Source organism: Saccopteryx bilineata, chromosome 4 (genome assembly GCF_036850765.1).
Source record: "Saccopteryx bilineata isolate mSacBil1 chromosome 4, mSacBil1_pri_phased_curated, whole genome shotgun sequence".
Lineage (NCBI taxonomy): Eukaryota > Metazoa > Chordata > Mammalia > Chiroptera > Emballonuridae > Saccopteryx > Saccopteryx bilineata.
Window position 1 is genome coordinate 67,172,355 of NC_089493.1, and position 24,712 is coordinate 67,197,066.

Genomic DNA, 24,712 nt, shown 5'->3' on the forward strand with positions numbered 1-24,712 from the left:
GCTCAGTGGTAGAGCGTCGGCCTGGTGTGCAGAAGTCCTGGGTTCGATTCCCGGCCAGGCCACACAGGAGAGGAGCCCATCTGCTTCTCCACCCCTCCTCCTCTCCTTCCTCTCTGTCTCTCTCTTCCCCTCCCGCAGCAAGGCTCCATTAGAGCAAAGATGGCCCGGGCGCTGGGGATGGCTCCTTGGCCTCTGCCCCAGGCACTAGAGTGGCTCTGGTCACAGAAGAGCGATGCCCCGGAGGGGCAGAGCATCGCCCCCTGGTGGGCAGAGCGTCGCCCCCTGGTGGGCGTGCCGGGTGGATCCCTGTCGGGCGCATGCGGGAGTCTGTCTAACTGTCTCTCCCCGTTTCCAGCTTCAGAAAAATACAAAAAATAAAATAAATAAATAAAATAAAACACTGCTGGATGAATTTGGGAATAATTATCCTGGTCTGCTTCTGCACAGCAATGTGTGTTGGTTGTCAAGAGGGAAGATGCTCAGCCATTTTGCGGCTTGCCTGAGCAAAATCTGGACTTTTCTTGAAATGAAAAAGGTCGAGGATCCTAAGTTAGCTAACACTGAGTGGCTCCTGAAGTTCTACTATCTCATGGACATGACTGAACATCTGAACCAGCTCAATGTGAAAATGCAAGGCATTGGAAATACAGTCTTATCCCTTCAACAAGCAGTGTTTGCATTTGAAAAGAAGCTGGAACTCTTCATCACAGACATTGAAACAGGTCGTTTACTACACTTTGAAAAACTGGGAGAGTTTAAAGATGCATGCACAGCAAGTGACCCTGCTCAACACCTTGCTCTCCAGGAGCTAGTGGGCTTCACATCTAATCTCCTGCAGTCATTCAAAGCGTGCTTTGGAGAATTTCGTGAGTGCACTCATCTTTTTAAGTTCATCACCCATCCACACGAGTGTGCAGTGGATAGCGCTGACCTGAGTTACATCCCCAGTGTCTCTGTCAGTGATTTTGAGCTACAAGCTGCTGACCTGAAGGCCTCAGACATGTGGGTGAATAAGTTCAAGTCACTGAATGAAGATTTGGAAAGACTTCCACAACAGCAAGCAGAGTTGGCGAGCAAACACAAGTGGGGAGAAATGAAAAAACTTAAAACCACGGACCAGCTGATTGTCAAAACTTGGAATGCACTTTCCATCACATACCACACACTGCAGCGTGTGAGTATTGCTGTACTGACAATGGTTGACTCTATGTATGCATGTAAACAGTCTTTCTCACATCTGAAGAATCTTAAGACCAACCTACGATCACGTTTAACAGATGGAAGTCTCAACGCCTGCATGAAGCTTAAGCTCACCACGTATCAACCAGACTACAAAGCCATCAGCAAAACCATGCAGCACCAGAAGTCGCATTAAGGGTAGGAAGTACTTTATTCATCATTGATTAGCAACAGCATAACAACGTTATTAAAAAGAATTCAGAGACTTATTGTACTTTAAAAGTGTTGGTCTTACATAAAATGCACACATTTACTTGTATTTAGTGTTAAACATATTGTATGGCTCTCACGGAATTACATTTTAAAATATGTGGCGTTCATTGCTCTCTCAGCCAAAAAGGTTCCCGACCTCTGCTATAGCTAATACTGTTGTATATTGTTAAGAAAGTAAATCTTAAGAGTTCACATCAAAAGGAGTAAATGTTTTTCCTCTTTCTTTTCTTTCTAATGTACCTATATGAGACAATGGATGTGGTTGAACCTGTGATGATTATCATTTCACAATATAGTAAATTAAACTATCATGCTATATGCTTTAAACTTATACAGTGATGTGTCGATTATTTTTCAGTAATACTTGGCAAAAAATAGAATTATGTGACAAGAACTGTACCCAGTGACTAAAGAAAAAGAGATCAATGCATTACTAAATAGAGAACTTTCTAGTTAACACTGCCATGCAGAAAATATGCAGAAGGGTTCTTCGAGAAGATTATAATTTCCCAAAAGGTATCAAAAAGCCTTCTTTAGCCAGTTGTTTAACAATCTTCTCCAAAGCCTCCTTGTCTTCTTTTCCATTACCTTTCGCATCATCCCCTCTTCCCATTCACCCACTTACCATTCAGCCCCTGTAGGGATCTTAAAGTTTGGGAGAAATATCAGCTTTTTTATGCAAAGATGAAAAATCCTTGTGTAGGGCAATAGTCTCAGTCAAAAAGAAAATAAATTTTGTTATTAAACAGACAAGCACAATTATAAAGTTGTTTCAATAACATTATAAATCATGACAATTATATTTGCATGGATTTTTATGTGCTGTTTCTTGACCCTAAAAAATAGTTTTTAAGAAAATTAGGATTTATTTGGTAAAAATATATAACATTTACTTCATTACTCAAGGCACTAAATTTGGTCTAAATAAATCCCATACTGGTCTGACTTTCCCCATGAAAATCTGTACAGTGAACTCCTAGTTTATTATGCCTACTTGAAAAAGGTAATTTAATAAGGCATCAGTACAAATACTTAATTGTGCAATGGCTATCGACAATGCCTTTAAACAGTTGCATATTTGCCAGATTTAGCTAATGGAAGTAGAATTGCCACTTAATGTCTCAGCTTGCACTGGTGGAAAATAAATTGTATCTGACATTCCTTTGGCTTTTAAAGGACATACTTAGATAATATTTACAGTCAAATTGATCTATTGTTGCATTTATGTTTTCTTGGGTTAAAAAGGGGGATCAAATGGGTACTAAAGGATAATATTTCTTTGTATCTGCTCAGTTTGGAAGGCATTTGCACACACATGCCTCATTTAGTGGGTGTCTAACCAAAGTCTAAAGATCTGAATGGAGAGTTAACAGTTTAATCAGGCAAACAGCTTCTTTAGCTATAGCTCAAAGACCAGATGTGTGGAAGATCAGTTGGTCAGTGAGCTGGATTGTTCACTTTTCATGGAGATCATGTAGACAGAACTTGCTTCATTAAGCCACTGATACATTAGATATTGCAGTGTCTTCATCAGTTGTTCCTAGGGAGAAAAAAGAGCTTGGCGAAGAGATCTAATACTGTATTCCACCATCAGGCACTGTGAAATTCAAAAACAAGCAAATCTTCTTATTGATGGTGTTAAAAATTAGGACAATGTTTAGCTTGGGAGGTCATAGTTGGAAGTAAGGACAGGAGACGCTTCAGGTACACTGTAATGTTCCATTTCCAGATCAGAGGACTGGTTACACTGATGTGTTTTGATCCTTCAAGGTCTCAGAATTTGGTTTTAGTCTAACATCAAACAGTTGAGTCTATTTTTATTTCAACCTTATATTTGAGAACACATTTCTCTACCAGTCCATCCGACCTTCACCAAGTCTTCAATGAAGAAAGAGAAGCTAGCAGATCTTTTACCATACCATTTCAGACAGGAACATAATTTACTCCTCTCACCTTCTCATATACCAGAATAACAAAGGGAGAAAAGTAAAATGTAAAAAGTCAAGGTTTGTTCCTTTCACATAATCATAAGAATATGCAAAATTCATTCCTATATGTAGGTGTGTTATTCACTATATCCCCAATTAAGCAGTAAAATTTCACATAAAAAAAAGTGATCACTCTAGAGTTAAAAGGCCATCTCAACAAGTCTCTGATAAGGTATTTCAAACTTAATATTCTAGACCACAGCTCCAGAATTGGTTAGCTCAACTATTGCAAGGAATATAATAATGAATCAAATGCCTTAGATTGAATTACCATATCTAGATCTTCAGAATGTTCTAGAATCCCACATGTCTTACCTAACCCTGACAAGCCTTCTTATCTAAAGTATGACAGTAGACACTAAGGAATATCAACAAAGACTCAACAAAGTTAATAACTATAAGAAATCGACTCACAGCACCTGCTTAGTTTGATGGAGGGTCTAAAGCATTAAGTTCTCATACAGTTTTATTGATTTGTATATAAAAATTGGCAGAACATACCATAGTCCATATATTCATTCATTCATTTGTTCATTCATTTTACAAATACTTTTTGAATATTAGCAATAGGCTAACATATCTTATACTAGACACTGACTATATATTTTCTGGTTAATTAGGAAAAATCTTTGAGCAGCTAATTAAAAGCACTTTACTGTGTATCTAATTTTATTTTGGAGACAAATTTTAGATAAATAGGCTCTTTTGTTTTCAAGATAATAGTATCCAAATACTTCAGAAAAAGAGAGATTAACTGTGAGGATACACAGGGTTTGAAATTGATAAATCGTTGAAAACCAAGGTGGCTCTGAGGACCAGTTATTCTTGCCATCTCTCAGTGGGAACATAATCCTTTGCTTCTTTACACACATGCATACTCCTCTCTCTGTTGGCCTGTTCCTTTCCTTATTCATCGTTTTCACTCCCTCACAACTTTGTTCTGTGATCACTGTGCTACATTACACGATATGAACTTTGCTAAGGTGAGGAGCTACATTTCTCAGAATTTTCTTCTCTTTATGTGTATGAATTAGAGTTGGTCAAAAAAAAAGGGGGAGGACTTTCCTAAGACTTGGAAGGAAGAAGTGAAGTAGAAGCCATTACTCTTGGAGACCCAGTCAGATATTGTACAGGGATTCCTGGGCGGGAGGGGGGGGGGGAGCAGCATATTCTTGATCTCTTTTGCTGTACTTCTAACTCATGTTTCCAGCTGCTGGTCCTTCTGACCAACAGCCATCCAAGATTGTCCGACCACTAGGAATTTGGCTGAGGACTCACAGCTTCCTCAGAGTGGCCTTTCCATAGAACTCTACAAACTGCCCCTCCAGACATCTCTCTGAAGTTCCTACGAACTGTGACTTGTCCGCCTTCCCACGGCTCAGGTAGACTGCTTACAGCGACTGTTTCTCTGACTCTCCAACTTCCCCTTGCAGACTCACTTTCCCTGTTCCTCCCTTACTTGTGTTAGGATCAACTCCTAGGATAAGTCCCTTATTTCAATAATATTTAAGATGGTCCTGCCTCAGTGTTCATGTTTTCTGGATTCCATACCCAAGAGAAAGAATTTTAATTGTCCAACTCATGTCATGTTGGTGCTGTATCCTTATGACACAACTTCACCAAAGAGTTTCTGATTCAATACCTTCATGAGGTCTCACTGTTTATGAAATCTGTAGACATGATTCTGTTATGGAACCCTGTTGGAACCACTCATTTAAAAGTCTCAAGAAAGAAAATGCAAAGTTGAGTCCAAGAGGTTTGGACAATTTAACCTATGGCCTCATTGCTTGGGATATCTGTAAAGTTAAATATAAAACAAAAACAATTTTTTAAAATAAAAATCTTGCATAGCCATATGGCAAACCTACACTGACTTCATAAAGTCATAATAAATAATGATTATAATGTTCCTCCCCTTTAAGAATTGAGATTATAAAACAGAGAAATCAGGCATCAGAAAACAAGAGTAGATAAATTTAAGCCCAGTTAAAAAGCCAAACCAACATAAGTCAGGTGTGTTATGAGAAAGGCAATTCAAACCCATTAAGAAAGAGAGACAAAAAAAAAGAAAGAAAGAGAGACAAACCTAACTGCTCTTAATTTCTCTTCCCCAAGGCTGCCCTGAGGTCAAGTCTCATGGAAGAAGAATTAAGACAGTTTGAGTCCTCAAGAACAAGGAGAAGAAATAGAGGACATTCCTGGCCACTGAGAAAAACTGAATGGCTTTCTTTCACAAATAGAAGAAAACTAACTAAGACAATATTTACTTTTTAGAGTAAAAAATGACCAGAGATATATTGTACAAAGGAGTTTACATTTTTGGAACTCTTATTTATGTAGAGATTTAAAGTATAGAAATGTATATATTTTCATTTAAAAATTAATATTTTTGTATGAAAAAAGTACAGAAGAATGGACCATGTGCTTTGACCCTCAATCTTCCTATTAGTATATTTTAGCTCAAGAACAGATGTCACAGTTCACCTGGTTACAGATAACCACAGTGGGTGTTTCACTCCTATGGGGTGAGAATCTCCATCCATTATTGGTACTATAGACAAAGTATGCAAGAGCTTAGCAGACTTAACTTAATCTAAATTCATTATTTTACACAATTACATGCAGTTGGTCACTGAAAGTAAAAATTATATTGCTTACATATCTCAAAAAAGTCTCTTTTCAACATTTATTACCTTCATATTATAGAATATTATGTTTCTAGATAAGCAGACAGGATTAACTTTATTCTTAGTATGCTAAAGAGCATTTTTTAAATTTAGTAATACTCCAGAAGAATCAAAAGTGCCAGGTGTTTACATAATTGAGTTGAATGACTGTTATTAAATCAGTGGCAAAGGTTACCTTTTTCATAGGAGTTAGTTTGGATAAATAGGAAAACTATTTCAAATTCCCTTGGAGTCTCCACCAATAGTTAAACTTCCATTCCCATAACTAAGAAATGCTCAAGGGGAATGATAACAATTTTCTCTTCCTCCTTCTGTTTTGTTAAAAACTAATAATAAAAAAGTCACAACATGGAGTAATAAAAAGCTACAGCATGAGGTCCCATGTACACCCTGTGAGAAGGTATGGTTTATAAGGATCTTCTTATTGCATTTGGGAATTCTTCAAAGTGGTGGATTCTATTGTAAATCATATTGGCTCAGAGGTTAGGAGTAACAAAATTCCATCCTAATTCAAAAGCTCAGAACATGAAATGAACAGGTCAGATGTTGGGTGAGGGGTAATGAAAGACAAAAGGAACAGAGAAAAAAAATACATGATTTTAGGCCAAGTTAATGCTGTCAAAATAAATTAGAGAGAATAATTATTCTGAGACATCCATTATTGTGAGTAATAAGCACAATAAAGATAATTTAAATCAATCATTTTCAACCTGAATCTTTTAATCAGCTAAAAGAATTAAGTATTCTGGATCACAAATTTACAGAGTAACTGATTCAGGAGGGTTTGGGGATTATTTACTTCATTCTTTTTGTTTTACAAGATGAAATGGCAACCCAGAAAAAAGAAATGATTTCCCCAAGGTTTCCCAGCTACTGCTGGGCAGACCTGGGGGAAGAACCCTAACCTCTAGAATAACTGTCTTTAAACTATATACCAGGCTCTATTCTGAAAACAAACAAACAAACAAACAAACAAAAAAAGAACAGCAGCAACCTACAGTTATTGAGAACAAACATTTTTGTAAATTATTTATGATTTCAATTTATTGTGTTTACCTAGATTCAAGTGTCCCACCAAATATATCTCCCCCACCCTTGTGTTCCCCTCAGCCCCCCTTCTGCCCCCACCCCCTCAGTGCCATCCCCCCTTCCCTCCAGGATTTGTGTCCTGTTCTTTATAATGCTGTTATGTATATATAATTTCACTAATCTCTTTCCCTTCTCTGATTCCATCTTCTCTTCCACTTTCCCTCTGATGGCTTTCCCTCTGGTCCCTTTGATCCCGCCTCTGCCTCTGTTCCCTTCCTCAGTTCACATTGTTCATTAGATTCTTCAAATGAATGAGGCCATATGATATTTTTCTTTCTCTGCCTGACTTATTTCACTTAGCATGATGGTTTCCAGGTCCATCCATGTTGTCGCAAAAGGTAAGATTTCCTTCTTTCTCATGGCTGCGTAGTATTCCATTGTGTATATGTACCACTGCTTTTTAATCCACTCATCCACTGAAGGACACTTGGGCTATTTCCAGATCATGGCTATTGTAAACAATGCTGCAATAAACATGGAGGTACATTTCTTCTTTTGAATCAGTGATTTGGTACTCATAGAATATATTACTAAAATATACTCATAGGATTGCTGGGTGGTCAAAGGGCAGTTCCATTTTTAATTTTTTGAGGAATCTCCATACTGTTTTCCACAGTGGCTGCACCAGTCTGCATTCCCACCAGCAGTGCAGGAGGGTTCCCCTTACTCCACATCCTCACCAGCACCTATCATGTGTTGTTTTGTTAATGAGCACCATTCTGACTGGTGTGAGGTGATATCTCATTTTGGTTTTAATTTGCAATTCGCTAATGAATAATGATATTGAACATTTTTTTTTATCTGCCTGTTGGTGGCCATCTGTATGTCCTCTTTGGAGAAGTGTCTATTCATTTCTTTTGCCCATTTTTTGATTGGCTTGTTTACCTTCCTGGTGTTGAGTATTACAAGTTCTTTATAAATTTTGATTATTAACCCCTTATCAGATGTATTGGCAAATATATTCTCCCATTATATGGGTTGTCTTTTTATTTTGTTAATGGTTTCTTTTGCTGTGCAAAAGCGTTTTAGTTTGATATAGTCCCATTTGTTCATCCTGTCCTTTATTCACTTGCCCATGGAGATAAATCAGCAAATACATTGCTGTGAGAGATGTTGGAGAGCTCACTGCCTATGTTTTCTTATAAGATCCTATGGTTTCATGACTTACATTTAAGTCTTTCATCCATTTTGAGTTTATTTTTGTGAATGGTGTAAGTTGATGATCCAGTTTCATTTTTTTGCAAATATCTGTCCAATTTTCCCAACATCATTTGTTAAAGAGACTGTCTTTACTCCATTTTATGCTCTTACCTCCTTTGTCAAATATCAATTGTCCTTATAGATATAGGTTTATTTCTGGATTCTCTGTTCTGTTTCATTGATCTGTATGCCTGTTCTTATGCCAGTACCAGGCTGTTTTGAGTACGATGGCCTTGTAGTATAACTTGATATCAGGAAGTGTGATACCCCCTACTTTATTCTTCTTTTTCAGGATTTCTGAGGCTATTCATGTTCTTTTTTGATTCCATATAAATTTTTGGAATATTTGGAGAACAGATATTTTACCAACACTGCTCCCAGGGTTTTCCAGAGATTCATTCTTTTAATCCTTTCAGCAATAGTAAGAGTTAGGGTCTGTTACTGTCCCCATTTCACCGCTACAGAAACTGAGGCTTTGGTTAAGTAATTTACCCAAAGATACATAGCAATAGTGACAAAGCTGAAATAACTATTGTTTGTGTACTCTAAAAATAAGTTGAGAATCTTACATTATGAGTTTTACATACAGTTGAGAAATGCTGACAATATTGCTGACCTTAAGGATTATTGAAAAATCAGCTTTACTTCCTAGAAAAGGCTGTCAGTTAAACATGATGTCTAATGGGTTGTCCATAATAGTCAAAATACAGGAGTAAACAATACAAGAAGAAATGCACCTACCATGTGTATGAATTAGAGCCACCAATGTCCTTTGTAACTCCTTCCAAAGACCTCAAATTTAGCAGTAGAGTAGAAAAGTTTATAAAGCCTAAGTGTGGCACAAAACAACATAAGGAGAATCTCATAACAGGTATACAACTATGAGGATTGAATAAGAAAGGATAACAATCCAAACAGCATCCCTAATCCTTAAACTTATTTTATGTTGTTTCAGTCTGTGTTTTTCAATATAATAAACTTTTAAAATTGATGCCTGCACATTATTTTTTTTTAAATCAAGCCACTTTGAAAAACATTTAAAATTTTAAAAATCACCTAAAGTCTCACTACCAAGAACTATGTTTTAATCATTAACCTTAAGTGAAAGTCATTATAGCCATTAATACATAAATAAATAGATAGATGATAGATAGATAGATACATAGATACATAGAGAAATTGTACTTGAATTTAATCAAAGAAAACAAAATGGAAATGAAATCGAGTAAATGGCTGACTTTGGATAAATTTTTCTTTAAAGAACATGCAATAGTTTTAAGGGTTTGGAGTCATCATAGTTTTTTGTTTATTGTTTTGTTTTGTTTTGTTTTTTGTGACAGAGAGAGAGACAGAAAGAGAGACAGAGAGAGGGACAGAAAGGGACAGACAGGAAGGGAGAAAGATGAGAAGCATCAATCCTTCGTTGCAGCTCCTTAGTTGTTCATTGATTGCTTTCTCATATGTGTCTTGACAGGGGCGGGGGGGGGGGGGACTACAGCAGATTGAGTGACCTTGGGCTCAAACCAGCAACTTTTGGGTTCAAGAGATTGTTCAAGCCAGCAACCACAAGGTCATATCTATAATCCCATGCTTAAGCCAGCAACCCTGCAATCAAGCTGGTGAGCACACGCTCAAGCCGGTGACCCAGAGGCTTCAAACCTGGGTCCCCCACATCCTTGTCCAATGCTCTCCATTGCAGCACCACCTGGTCAGGATCATCATACATTTTTATTAATTTATTCTTTTAATTAAATTTAATGGGGTGTTGCGAACCAGCACGATTAGTATTTCCAGGTCCTGAGTGGGAACGGTGTGAAATTTTAAAAATAGGCTTAAATAATTTTTAAAAAATGGGTTTGGAAGGCCTCTGAAAAGCTGATAGCTAAAACAGAGGGCCTCAAAAAGCCTCATCTTCCTTTATTTATAGGACAAAGTGGGACATTAGCAAATCAATGAGATCTTTGATTATGTTTCCAAGGCAACCCAAGAATTTTACCAAGTGCAGAAAACCCCCACCATACATTAACATCCTAACTTTACACAAAATAGAAACTTGCCTCCAGTCTTTCCAGGGAACAAGGGGGGAAGGACAATTATGAGCATCACAGCTAACATGGAGGTGTGGGGAAGGGCTTAGCCTTTTGCAACTTAATCAGGCAAGAGAAGTCGGGGGGGGGGGGGTTGGGCAGACTGTTAGCTTACAGTCAGTTCCCCACACCTCTGTCCCCCCAAAATCTCAACCTCAAAAATTCTGTTGGCTTTTCGGTCCCTGACAATGGGGTGACATTGATCAAAAGAGTATATAGGTTTCAGGTAAACATCTCTATAGCATTTGAATTGTTGTGTGCCAGTCACTCAAAGTCAAATCATTTTCTATTACTATATCTTTGTCCCTCTTTATTCCCCTCCCCCCTACCCCCCTCCCTGGTAACCACTTAACTTTTATCCATGTCCATGAGTCTAAGTTTTATATCCCACCTATGTGTGAAATCATATAGTTCTTTGCTTTTTCTGATTTAATGATTTCACTCAGTATAATGTTCTGAAGATTCATCCATGTTGTCCTAAATGTCACTATGTCATCATTTCTTATGGCTGAGTAGCATTCCATTGTATATACTTAGCACTTCTTCTTTATCCAATCCTCTATCACAGGACACTGCTTATTTCTATGTCTTGGCCATCATGAATAATGCTGCAGTGAACATGTGAGTGCATGTGTCTTTGCATAGTATTTTAAGTAGATACCCAGTAAAGGGATTGCTGGGTCATACATCATTATTTTTGTTTGTTTTTATCATGTTTCAATTTGACACAGTAGTTACTAATTGCTTGCTATAGAAAGTGAAGAAATAATCTCACCTACACTTTCTTCCACCTTCCATCTTTCTGACTCTGATTTGTGTTAGTTATAATTTTACATTGTCCATAGCTTTATATTATCCAATGGCATCCTGTTCAGCCATTATAATTTTCACATTCATTTAATCTTGGTTCTAAATTTTAAGTAGATTCAAAACTCACTTCTTAGTTTTGCCATTATTTTGTCACTTTTGGGGTCTTGAATGCATTTATTTGATAAAATTTTATAAAGGAGTAGAGTTATTTTAAATTAAAGAGTTTGTAGATTCTGGCTTTCCTTCATTCATTACTTGCTTTTATAGATGCAGGCACTTCCCAGGGTAGTTCCAATGTCTACCACCTTCCAGTCCCAAAATCACCTGTCACCTTTTCTAACCATCTACCTAGATTAAAGCAATTTAAAATTTTTTACTGAGGTATATTTTATTTAATCCACTTCAGCTATATAATTTGGTGATTTTTAGTAACTCCTAAGTGATGCAATCATCCCTGTAAATCAGTTTTAGAACATTTTCCCCCCCAATAAAAGTAACTTGTATTTGTCTCTTTTGTTGCTGAATAGTATTTCTTTTTTTTTCTTTTATTCAGTGAGAGGAGGGGAGGCAAAGACAGATTCCCGCATGTGCCCGATGGAGGATCACACTAGGGTGTGATGCTCTGCCCATCTGAGGTGTTGCTCCATTGCTCAGCAACTGAGTGAGGGAACTCTTTTTAGTGCCTGAGGCGGAGGCCATGGTGAAATCTTCAGTGCCCTGGGCCAACTTGCACCAATCAAACAATGGCTGCAGGAGGAGAAGATAGAGAGAGAGAGAGAAGTGAGAAGGGGAAGGGTGGAGAATCAGATGGGTGCTTCACCTGTGTGCCCTGACCAGGAATCAAACCCAGGACATCTATCTACATGCCAGTTCAATGCTCTACCACTAAGCCAACCTGCTAGGGCCCTGAGTAGTATTTCATTATATAACTACTCTACATTTTGATTATCCATTCACCAGTTGGTGGACATTTAGATTGTTTTTAATGTTGGGTTCTTATTCAGTAATGCTGCTATAGATATTTGTCTGCAAGTCTTTGTGTAGACATGTATTTTCATTTCTCTTGAGTAAATACCTAAGAGTGGAATTGCTGGGCTATATGGTAGTTTTATGCTTAATTTTTAGAGAAAATGTCAAACAGTTATGAAGGAGTATGAACCACTTGACATTCCCATTTACAATGTATGAGGGTTCCTATTTTACCACGTTTGCCAACATTCATTACTCTTTTCTTATTGATTATAGCCCTTCTAGTGGGTATGAATCACTTCCCTAATGAATAATAAGAAATACATATTTTTGTATGATTTTAGACACTCATTTAGATATGAAATGTCTGTTCATATCTTTTGTCTGTTTTCATTTGGGTGGTTTGTCTTCTTATTGTTCAGTTATGAGAGTTCTTTATAAATTCTAGATACAAATTGTTTTTAGATATGTATTTTACAAATATTATTTTCCAGTTTCTTGTTTGTCTTTTCATTTTCTTAATGGTATTTTCTAAAAGCAAAAGTTTAATTTAATAAGGCCCACTTTATCAATATTTTTTTTCATGGACAGTGCTTATGATGTCTGTCATATCTAAAATATCATTGCCTAACTCAAGGTGCCAAAGGTTTTAGTCTCCCTTTTCTTCCCAAAGTTTTGTTGTTTAAGCTTTTACTTTTAAGTCTATAATTTATTTTGAGTTCATTTTTGTGTAGTGTATAAACTGAGGGTCTAAATTATTTTTTATATGTTTATATTTCATTGCCCCAGCATCATTTGTTAAATTGACTACCCTTTCTTCAAGAAATTATCTTGGCACTTTTGTAAAAATAATAATAATAATTGATTGCAAAAATAAAGATTTATTTCTAAACTCACAGTCTGCTTCACTGATTTATAGCTATTCTTATCCCAGTGCTATACTGCCTTGATTATTGTAGCTTTACAGCAAGTTTTAAAACTGGAAAGTAAAAACTCTATAAATTTATTCTTCTTTTTAAAATTTGTTTTGGCTATTCTAGGCATTTTTCATTTGTACATAAATCTTAAAAATCTGCTCATCAATGGGGATAGTGATAAAACAGATTCCTTTGAGTCACTCAAACCACCAAAAGTCTGCCAGTCACCTTTTTTCCATAACAACAAACCCCTTATCTGCCCTATAGTCTTCCCCCCGCAAAAAAAATCCAAGTAGCTGAAGCAATCTTGAGAAAAAAAACTAAGCCAGAGGTATCACACTACCTAATTTTAAATTATATGATAGAACTACAATAATCAAAACAGTATGGTATTGGCAGGAAAATGGAAGTACAGACCAATGTAACAGAGTCAAGAGCTTGAAAATAAAACCACGTATATATGGACATATCATCTTCAACAAAAGAACCAAAACCACACAATGGAGAAAAGAAAGTCTTTTTAATAAATAGTGCTGGGAAAATTGGAAAGCCACATGCAAAACAATGAAACCTGACTACACCTTGTTTCCATGCATAAAAACTAATTCAAAATGAATCAAAGACCTAAATATAAGATCTGAAACAATAAACTATATAGAGGAAAACATAGGTACTAAACTTAATAACTTTGGCCACAGGGAATATTTTGTGAATTTGACCCCAAAGGCAAAGGAAGTAAAGGCAAAAATAAATGAATAGGACTATATCAAACTAAAAAGCTTCTGCAGAGCAAAAAAAAAAAAAAAAGACAGCCAACCAAATGGGAGATGACATTTACAAACAACAGCTCCAAATAAAAGGTTATTATCCAAAATATATAAAGAACTTGCAAGCAGCCCTGGTTGGTTGGCTCACTGGTAGAGTGTCAACATGGTATGTGGATGTTCCAGGTTTGATTCCTGGTCAGGGCACACAGAAGTGACCATCTGCTTTTCCCCCCTTCTCCCTCTTTCTTCTATCTCTCTTTTCTCCTCTTGCAGCCATGAGTCAATTAAAACAAGTTGGCCTGGGCACTGAGAATGGCATCATGGCCTCACCTCAGGCACTAAAATTGCTCCAGTTACAATGGAGCAATGGCCCAGATGAGCAAAACATTGCCTCCTAGTGGGCATTCTGGGTAGATTCCAGTCAACTGCATGTGGGAATCTGTCTCTGTGTCCCCACTTCTCACATAAGAAAAGTACAAAAAATTAAAAAGAACTCACAAATCTCAGTAATAATCAAGAAAACAATCCAATTAACAAATTAGGTGAGAACCTGAACAGACACTTCACTCAAGAAGATATACAAATGGCCAACAACAATATGAACAGATATTTATCTGTGGGAACATGCTGTGAAAACATGCAGAGATAGGATAACAATTAGAGACAGCGAGGTGCATTAGGGTGAAAGTCCTGAGCAGATTAGAGTCCAGGGGCCTCTCTGAACCCATACTGGAAACAGTGTGGGCTGGAAACAGCAAAACAGCAGGATAAGATTTAGCAACAAAAAATGTTTAAGCACTCAGAACAGAGATTAGGAGTCAGCATGTTTCTCACCCTTTACTTCAGCCCTGAAAACTTCTTTCTGCTTCTTTGAGTTATTTGTACTTGCTATCTGAGTAAGGCTGAGGATGGGGCTTCAGTCCTTTGATCTGCTGACCAGGACTGTTGCCTCCCCTGGCTCCTCAGTGCATTTTATCTGATCTCTGAGTAGTTTTTGTCACTGCAACAAGTAGTTTCCTATATGAGGAACCAGAAGAAACAATCTCCCATAGCCTGGCAAAGTAGAAGAACATCTGCTCATCCTGTTTGGTAAGGGGCACAAGCAGCAGGGGAAAAGCCCTTGAATGCTTGTGATAAGGTCACTTTTAGGGATCAGGCTAGGGGATTTCTTTTTCCCTTCATCTCTTCTTCATCATGGGGAATTCCCTTTCCCCTGAGCAGCTGAGTCACAAGTTTACAGCTGCAGGGACTCCTCTAAGCTGCAGGGTGTCGAGTAATGAATCAGAATATAACTGCCCTCTTGCTCATGATCCAACAACAATGCTCTTGGTATCCAAAGGAGGGAAGTTTAGACTTAGAAGACTGGGAGAGAGTTGGATGGTGACTTCATAATTCTTTTGGCCTTGTCACAGTTCAACATCTCATGGACTGGAATTCCTGTTGCCTAGTACTCCATCCCATTCCAGCATAAATAAGCCTACTCCAAATCCTGATGAACAGGCTTCTGATATGCCCTCTAAGACCCCCCTCTCCAGTGAGCCCCTCCCAACTTCTTCATATGAAAGTAAGATTGAGAGATGTCTATGGAAAGGATTAGAGAAAGATGGGGAATTTGTACAAGCTTTTCCAGTGATCAGGAGTCCTGGTCAATCTGTGTGGCATGAGCCCTTGTCATTTCAGATTTTTAAGGAATTTAGAAGAAGTATCAGGGAAAATTAGTTACAAAGCACTTTTACCAAGGGGATGGCTGAAGCAATTGGCACAGGATATGCAATGACCCCTTGGGATTGGAAAGGGCTGGTAAAAACTGTTCTCATCACCGTCCAATTTAGTGTTTGGCTACAAGAATATCAGGACACTGCCCAGCCATTGGCTATGCAAAATTTAGGAGCAAGTATACTCCATTGGCATTGATATGCTAACTAGTGCTGGTGCATATGACACCTCTCAACCTCAGGTTCAGATGAATAGGGTTGCATTTCCTCATGTTTATCAAGCAGCCCATAAGACATGGACATGAATACCTGATACCCTTGCCCCTGCTGGTTCCTTTGCTACCATTCATCAAGGAGCCACTGAGCCATATGTAGATTTTATCAACCACTCACAGAATACCATCTCCAGGCAAATTGATTATACTCAGGCAGCAGATGTTCTTACCCTACAATTAGCCTTTGAGAATGTTAATGCTGACTGCCAGAAAGTGTTGTTACCCCTTAAAGGGCAGAATCCTAATACAGCACAAATGATTGCGGCTTGCCAGAATATCGGCACTGAGAGTCATCGAGCGCAAGTTCTAGCCGCTGTGATCCAGCCACAAATCTGTTACAATTGTGAGAAAGAAGGACATTTTCAGAAAGATTACAGGCAGAGCTTAAGAGCAACTGTGTAGCTTGGCTTTTGTGTGCCCTAAGAAACTAATTAAAACTCAATCTTAAAATTTCTTATAAATTTCAAGCAAAGCAGATTGTAAAAAGCCAATATGATCTATTACTATTCTTGTTGTGTTTATGAAAATTACCAGGTCAGATTAAAACTAGACAATAACTGGGATAATCTTAATTTGACTCTTTGAAAAAGAAAAAAGCTACAGGTAGTTTTAAGGAGAAAAATTATATTTTAGTAAAATCTATTAACACACAGTTATAAATATCAAAAACTAGAATAGATCCTGAATTTTTCTGATTTTCTTGAATGTTTTAGAGAAAAAGGTATCTGTTATATCTTTTTTTGTCCTTTTTTAAAAAATTTATTTATTAAATTTAATGCAGTGACATTGATAAATCAGGGTACATATGTTGAGAGAAAACATCTCTAGATTATTTTGACATTTGATTGTGCTGTATACCCCTCCCCCAAAGTTAAATTGTCTTCTGTCACCTTCTATCTGGTTTTCTTTGTGCCCCTCCCCTCCCCCAACCCCTCTCTCCTTCTTCGCCCCATCCCCCCTCCCCCCACTCCCCACCTCTGTTGCCATCACATTCTTGTTCATGTCTCTGAGTCTCATTTTTATGTCCCTTCTATGTATGGATTCATATAGTTCTTAGTTTTTTTTTTCTGATTTACTTATTTCACTCTGTATAATGTTATCAAGGTCCATCCATGTTATTGTAAATGATCCGATGTCATCATTTCTTATGGCTGAGTAGTATTCCATAGTATATATGTACCAAAGCTTTTTAATCCACTCGTCCTCTGATGGACACTTGGGCTGTTTCCAGATCTTTGCTATTGTTATATCTTTTGAAAACATGTTTGTTTGCCAATGAAAGAACCTGTTTCTAAGGGTCATAAAATATGTTCATAAATGTATCCATCTAAAATTGCTAATTATTGACTTAGTTATCACTGAAAGTTAAGTTGTTTAGAACCTGAGAGTTTTAATTAATTGAAAAGAAATTGTATAGTTTTAATAATAAAAGGTATAAGGTATAGATGTACTTTTGAAAGGAAAAGGACAGAAGTAAGTTATTCTGAAAGCTGGGTTTTTCTGAATAGAGAAGAAGGTTTGTATAAATTTGCAGATTTGTTCAGGTTGTAGAGGTTTGTGCAGAGAAAAAAAAAAGAAAAGGAACTAAGAAAGTTGACAGAGGAGAGAAAAGGAAAGGAAGGAAGGACTTTAGAAAAGTATTGTCATGAAAGGAAAGAAAAAAGAAACATTAAGACATTCTGAGGGGCATCAGGAGCTTGAGGAATTCACTCAAACTTACAGGTATCGCAGAAGAAGCCAACAGTCTTCTGAAGCCCCATCTACACAAACAAAAAAGGGGGAGTCAGAAGAATAAACTCACCTAACAAGAACTATTGTATAAGGATCTTTTTACTTTTAATTTTCTGAACATTACCTCCTCTAGACTTACTAGGGCCGAGAGGCATTTTATACCAGCCAAGCAACAGCCTAAGCTTCTCTTGTTGTACCAGAATACATTAGCTGGCCCTGAATAACAGAAACTGGTCAAATCGCTAACTTGGGGGTGAGAGTATCTTGCAATTCTGTCATCAACAGGTCCTCTTTGAATACTAGTCAGAAACGTGAAGCTTTATCATGAGTTGGCATTGGTACCCTAGAAAGCAACCCAGTTCTAAAGATCCAGAAGCTGATAGTGAATTCACTTCCAGAAATGAACTCCAAAAAAAGAAGAGGAGACCAAACTTGTTCCCAAGCATTCAGGGAGCACCTCAATTACCTGGGACACTTTGAAGCATCTAACCATGCATAATAAAATAAAGTATTGCAAAATACAGGCATGCCTATAATCCTTAGAAACCTGTTTCTCTCTATGTTTGCCCTTCACCTTTTATTGCAACCACCACCACCCATCGACAAGTCAGTCATCACTGAACCACCTGACCATTTTACTCTCTGTTAATCTTTACTAAAGCAAAACAGGGTGATATGTGGGAACATAATGTGGAAAACAAGCAGAGTTAGGATAACAATTAGAGACAGCAAGGTACCCAAAGACAAGAGCCCTGAGCAGATGAGAGTCCAGGGGCCTATCTGACCTCATATTGGAGACAATGCATGCTAAAAACAACAGGATAAATTTTAGCAACAAAAAACATTTAGGCTCTCAGAATGGAGATTAGGAGTCAGCATGTTTTTTGCCCTTTACTTCACCCCGTAAAAACTTCTTTCTGCTTCCTTGAGTTATTTGTATTTCCTAATAAATATTTGAGTGAGGCTGGGGCCAGGGCTTCACTCCTTCCATTTGCTGACCAGGACTGTTGCCTCCCCTCAGCCCCTCAGTGCATTTTATCTTATCTGAGTAGTTTTTGTTATCACGACATTTATCTTTACTAGCTGTTAGAGAAATGCAAATCAAAACTACAATGAGATACCACCTCACAGCTGTTAAATTGGCTGTTATCAACAAAGCAGGTAATAAGTGTTGGAGAGGCTGTGGAGAAAAAGAAACTTCCATTGCTAGTAGAAATGTAAATTGGTACAGCCATTATGAAAGAAAGTATGGCGGTTCCTCAAAAAAAAATTAAGACTAGAACTATCATATGACCCAGCAATCCCTCTAATGGGTATCTACCCAAAAAACTAGAAAACATTGGTACATAAAGACACATGCACCCCCATGTTCATCACAGCATTATTCACAGTGGCCAAGACATGGAAACAAACAAAGTGTCCTTCAATAGAGAATTGGATAAAAATATATATGGTACATATATACAATGGAATACTACTCAGCCATAAGAAATGATGACATAGTGCCATTTATGACAACATGGATGGACCTTGAGAACATTATACTTAGTGAAATAAGTAAATCAGAAAAAGCTAAGAACTGTATGATTTCACATATAAGTGAAATATAAAACTGAGATTCATGGACAGCTTCCATGAAATGGAAGTGGTTACCAAGGATAGGGTGTTGTGGAGGAGAGGGGTGGGGGGAGGGGAGTAAAGAGTTAGAAATATATGTTGACAGAAAATTATTTGACTTTGGGTGATGGGTACACAACACAATTAACAGTTCAAATGCTATAGGAAGTATTACCTGAAATTATTTTACTTCTTTTTAAACCTATGTACTCTTATTAATCAATGTCACCCCATTAAATTTTTTTTTAATTTTTAAAGAAGAAAACATGACATGTCACTTAGAGAAAAAAAATAGAGAAAAGCTATTTTATGATGATTTTTGCTCCTGCCTATTCAAACAGTAAGGAAACTTCTCTTAATCAATAATTAACATGAATACTCTCCCACCCACATAAATGCATCTCTGATAAGAGCACCCGCCACAGTAGAATATGAGAACGTGCTTAGCACAGGCCTCAACACAGGTAAAGGATTCTCTAAAGCAGTGATTTTCAACCTTTTTTGAGCCGCGGCACATTTTTTACATTTACAAAATCCTGGGGCACACCACCTACCAAAATGACACAAAATCACACTCTAACACAGTACATATTATACATATAGTTAATAATATAGTTTCTAAATGTATTTATGCTCACTTAGTGTGAAACCTGGGCCTGTTTCGATGAACACAAAAGGGATATCCTGGCAGGAATGGTAGAAAGACACACATGAAGCTCTTCCTCAACAGTTCTCAGTCTCTCTCTGTTTTTAGTTTTTATTGCAGTCAAGCTTGAGAAGCTCAGCTCACATAGATATGTGGTTGAAAACGGGAGCAATGTCAAAATAGCTTTGTTAGCCAGAATGGGGAACTCCTTGGCAACAGATAACCAAAAACTGTCCAAAGGAAGATCAGCAAACTTTAGCTTTAAAGTTAAATAACATTGTGATGCATTGTGATGCATTGTATATCACCCCGCCTCTTTTAAAAAGAAAAATGTCAAATATCCATATACACCATCAGAATAGACATAACCAGCTGAGGCTGAGGCTTCATCTAGTAGTGGCAACATTTACCTCCAGTCCTGACCAGGATTAGAAATCGAGACCATGGGGAGGAGTAGTAGCTTCAACTACTCGCTGTGGCCACACAATGACAAGTGCGTGGCAGCCCGAGCGGGACCTTCCTGGGTGTGGATGAGAGGCAGCTTACTATTGGTTCATCACTAGTGGTTGGGTTGAATCCTAGAAGGTGATTGGTCAGTGAGTGTTCCCTGTGCCTCCACTCTTCCTGTTGCTGATAGCTGGAGGGATTGTGAGGGGAATGTTTATGTTCAGATGGAAGTGTCTGGCGGCGGGCCGGATAAATAGCCTCCACGTGCCAGGCACGCGGGCCATAGTTTGGGGACCCATGTTTAATTTCCCCACGGCACACCTGACCATGTCTCACAGCACACTAGTGTACCGCGGCACATTGGTTGAAAAACACTGCTCTAAAGGGAAGAAATTGTTGCTACTATTGGTCAGCTGATCTTTCCATTACCTTCATACTTGCCATATTCATTTTTTTCTTTTATAGCTTTAATCTTCATTCTTTCTTTTTTAATTTATTAATTTTATTTAGAAAATTAACTTTAATAAGGGGACATTGATTAATAAGAGTACATAGATTTTGGGTGAATATATTTCTATGGTATTTGATCTGTTGATTATGTTGTATACCCATCACCCAAAGTCAGATAATTTTCCATAACCTTATATTTGTCCCTCTTTACATCATTCCCAACATCTCCTTCCCTCTCCCCATTTACTAAATTCCCCTTCCCCCTCCCCCATATTCATTGACCCTTGAAAACCACTTCACTTTTATCTCTGTCCATAATTCTCAGTTTTATATCCCACTTATGGGTGAAGTCACACAGTTCTTAGCTTTCTCTTACTTACTTATTTCACTCAGTATAATGTTCTCAAGGTCTTTCCATGTTGTCATAAATGTCACTATATCATAATTTCTTATGGCAGAGTAGTATTTCATTGTATATATGTGCCACATCTTTTTTATCTAATCCTCTATCAAGAGACACTTTGCTTATTTCCATGTCTTCACCACTGTGAATAATGCTGAGATGAACATGGGTGCATGTATCTTTATGTACCGATGTTTTTGAGTTTGGGAGGTAGATACCCAGTAGAGGAATTACTGGGTCATATGGTGATTTTATTCTTAATTTTTTGAGGAACCACCATAATTTCCTCTATAATGATTGTATTAATTTGCATTCCCACTAGCAGTGAATGAGGGTTCCTTTTTCTCCACAACTTCTCCAACAATTGTTGTTATCTGTTTTGTTGATAATAACCAATCTAACCAATGTGAGGTGGTATCTCATTGTAGTTTTAATTTGCATTTTTTGAATAGCTAGTAAAGATGAACATCTTTTCATATATCTGTTGGCTATTTCTATGTCCTCTTAGGAGAAATGTCTGTTCATGTCCTCTCCCCATTTTTTAATTGGATTCTTTGCTTGTTTGTTGCTAAGCATTATGAGTTTTTTATATATTTTGAATATTAAACCCTTAATGGAGCTGTTGTTTGCAAATATCATCAACCATTTAGTTGGTTGTTTTGGGGTTTTTTTCATATAATGTTATCAAGATCCCACCATTTTGCTGTAAATGATCCGATGTCATCATTTCTTATGGCTGAGTAGTATTCCATAGTGTATATGTGCCACATCTTCTTTATCCAGTCATCTATTGACGGGCTTTTTGGTTGTTTCCATGTCCTGGCCACTGTGAACAATGCTGCAATGAACATGGGGCTGCATGTGTCTTTACGTATCAATGTTTCTGAGTTTTGGGGGTATATACCGAGTAGAGGGATTACTGGGTCATAAGGTAGTTCTATTTTCAGTTTTTTGAGGAACCACCATACTTTCTTCCATAATGGTTGTACTACTTTACATTCCCACCAGCAGTGTATGAGGGTTCCTTTTTCTCCACAGCCTCTCCAACATTTGCTATTACCTGTCTTGTTAATAATAGCTAATCTAACAGGTGTGAGGTGGTATCTCATTGCAGTTTTGATTTGCATTTTTCTAATAACTAAAGAAGATGAGCATCTTTTCATATATCTATTGGCCATTTGTATTTCTTCCTGGGAGAAGTGTTTGTTCATGTCCTCTTCCCATTTTTTTATTGGATTGTTTGTTTGTTTGTTGTTGAGTTTTATGAGTTCTTTTGTATATTTTGGATATTAGGCCCTTATCTGAGCTGTTGTTTGAAAATATCATTTCCCATTTAGTTGGCTTTCTGTTTATTTTATTATCAGTTTCTCTTGCTGAGCAAAAACTTCTTAGTCTGATGTAGTCCCATTCATTAATTTTTGCCTTCACTTCTCTTGCCTGTGGAGTCAAATTCATAAAATGCTCTTTAAAACCCAGGTCCATGAGTTTAATACCTATGTCTTCTTCTATGTACTTAATTGTTTCAGGTCTTATGTTTAGATCTTTGATCCATTTTGAGTTAATTTTAGTACAGGGGGACAAACTATACTCCAGTTTCATTATTTTGCATGTGGCTTTCCAGTTTTCCCAGCACCATTTATTGAAGAGGCTTTCTTTTCTCCATTGTGTGTTGTTGGCTCCATATCAAAAATTATTTGACTATATATATGTGGTTTTATTTCTGGACTTTCTATTCTGTTCCATTGGCCTGAGTGTCTATTTTTCTGCCAATACCATGCTGTTTTGATTGTCGTGGCCATATAATATAGTTTAAAGTCAGGTATTGTAATGCCCCCAGCTTCATTCTTTTTCTTTAGGACTGCTTTGGCTATTCGGGGTTTTTTATAGTTCCATATAAATCTGATGATTTTTTGCTCCATTTCTTTAAAAATGTCATTGGAATTTTGATGGGAATTGCATTAAATTTGTATATTGCTTTGGGTAATATAGCCATCTTGATTATATTTATTCTTCCTAACCAAGAACAAGGAATATTCTTCCATCTCATTATATCTTTTTTGATTTCCCTTAACAATGGTTTATAGATTTCATTATATAAGTCCTTTACATTCTTTGTTATGTTTATTCCTAGGTATTTTATTTTTTTTGTTGCAATCGTGAAGGGGATTATTCTTTTGAGTTCGTTCTCAAATGTTTCATTGTTGGCATATAGAAAGACTATTGACTTCTGTATGTTAATTTTGTATCCTGCGACCTTACTGTATTGGCTTATTGTTTCCAGTAGTCTTTTTGTGGATTCTTTGGGGTTTTCGATGTATAGGATCATATCATATGCAAAAAGTGATACCTTTACTTCTTTTTTTCCGACATGGATGCCTTTTATTTCTTTGTCTTGTCTGATTTCTCTGGCTAGAACCTGTAGTGCCACATTAGATAAGAGTGGAGAGAGTGGACAACCCTGTCTTGTTCCTGATTTAAGGGGGAAAGCCTTCAGTTTAGTGCCATTTAATATGATGTTAGCTGATGGTTTATCATATATGCCCTTTATCATGGTGAGATATTTTCCTTCTATACCCATTTTGATGAGAGTCTTAAACATAAAATTGTGTTGTATTTTATCGAAAGCCTTTTCTGCGTCTATTGATAAGATCATGTGGTTTTTGTTTTTTGTTTTGTTGATATGGTGTATTACGTTAACCGTTTTACGTATGTTGAACCATCCTTGAAATTCTGGGATGAATCCCACTTGATCATGATGTATTTTTTTTAATATGTTGTTGTATTCAATTTGCTAGTATTTTGTTTAGTATTTTAGCATCTGTATTCATTAGAGATATTGGTCTGTAGTTTTCTTTTTTTGTGCCATCCTTGCCTGGTTTTGGTATGAGGGTTATGTTGGCCTCATAAAATGTGTTTGGAAGTATTGCTTCTTCTTCAATTTTTTGGAAGACTTTCAGTAGAAAAGGAACCAAGTCTTCTTTGAATGTTTGATAGAATTCGCTGGTATAGCCATCTGGGCCTGGACTTTTATTTGGGGGGAGGTTTTTAATGGTTTTTTCTATTTCTTCTCTACTAATAGGTCTGTTTAGGCTTTCCGCTTCTTCTTGATTCAGTCTAGGAAGGTTGCATTGTTCTAGGAATTTATCCATTTCTTCTAGGTTGTTGAATTTAGTGGCATAAAGTTTTTCATAGTATTCTACAATAATTCTTTGTATATCTATGGTGTCCGTGGTGATTTCTCCTCTTTCATTTTGGATTTTGTTTATATGAGTTCTTTCTCTTTTTTCCTTGGTAAGTCTATCCAGGGGTTTGTCAATTTTGTTGATCTTGTCAAAAAACTAGCTCCTTGTTCTATTAATTTTTTCTATAGTTTTTCTGTTCTCTATTTCATTTATTTCTGCTCTGATTTTTATTATCTCCTTTCTTCGGCTGGTTTTGGGTTGTCTTTGTTCTTCTTTTTCT

The 24,712-nt window shown here is 37.1% G+C and overlaps 1 protein-coding gene across 5 annotated transcripts in view; it reads right to left on the reverse strand.

The window, feature by feature from the left end:
• Positions 1 to 24,712, reverse strand: part of LOC136335945 (uncharacterized) — a 166,523-nt gene that overhangs the window by 48,089 nt on the left and 93,722 nt on the right. Inside the window, exons 3-5 of one of the 5 annotated variants that reach the window (XR_010731339.1) lie at positions 19,943 to 19,988; positions 17,677 to 17,716; positions 11,880 to 12,060 (exon numbers count right to left, since the gene is read on the reverse strand). Coding sequence is in view for 2 of the 5 variants with exons in the window: in XM_066277201.1 (XP_066133298.1) it covers positions 17,677 to 17,716; positions 19,943 to 19,988 (86 nt within the window). In the remaining 3 variants the exon portion in view is untranslated. Of the gene's footprint in view, positions 1 to 11,879; positions 12,061 to 17,676; positions 17,717 to 19,942; positions 19,989 to 24,712 lie in introns of those variants that run through there. The other 4 variants (XM_066277201.1, XR_010731338.1, XM_066277200.1 and 1 more) reach the window with 4 other exon arrangements.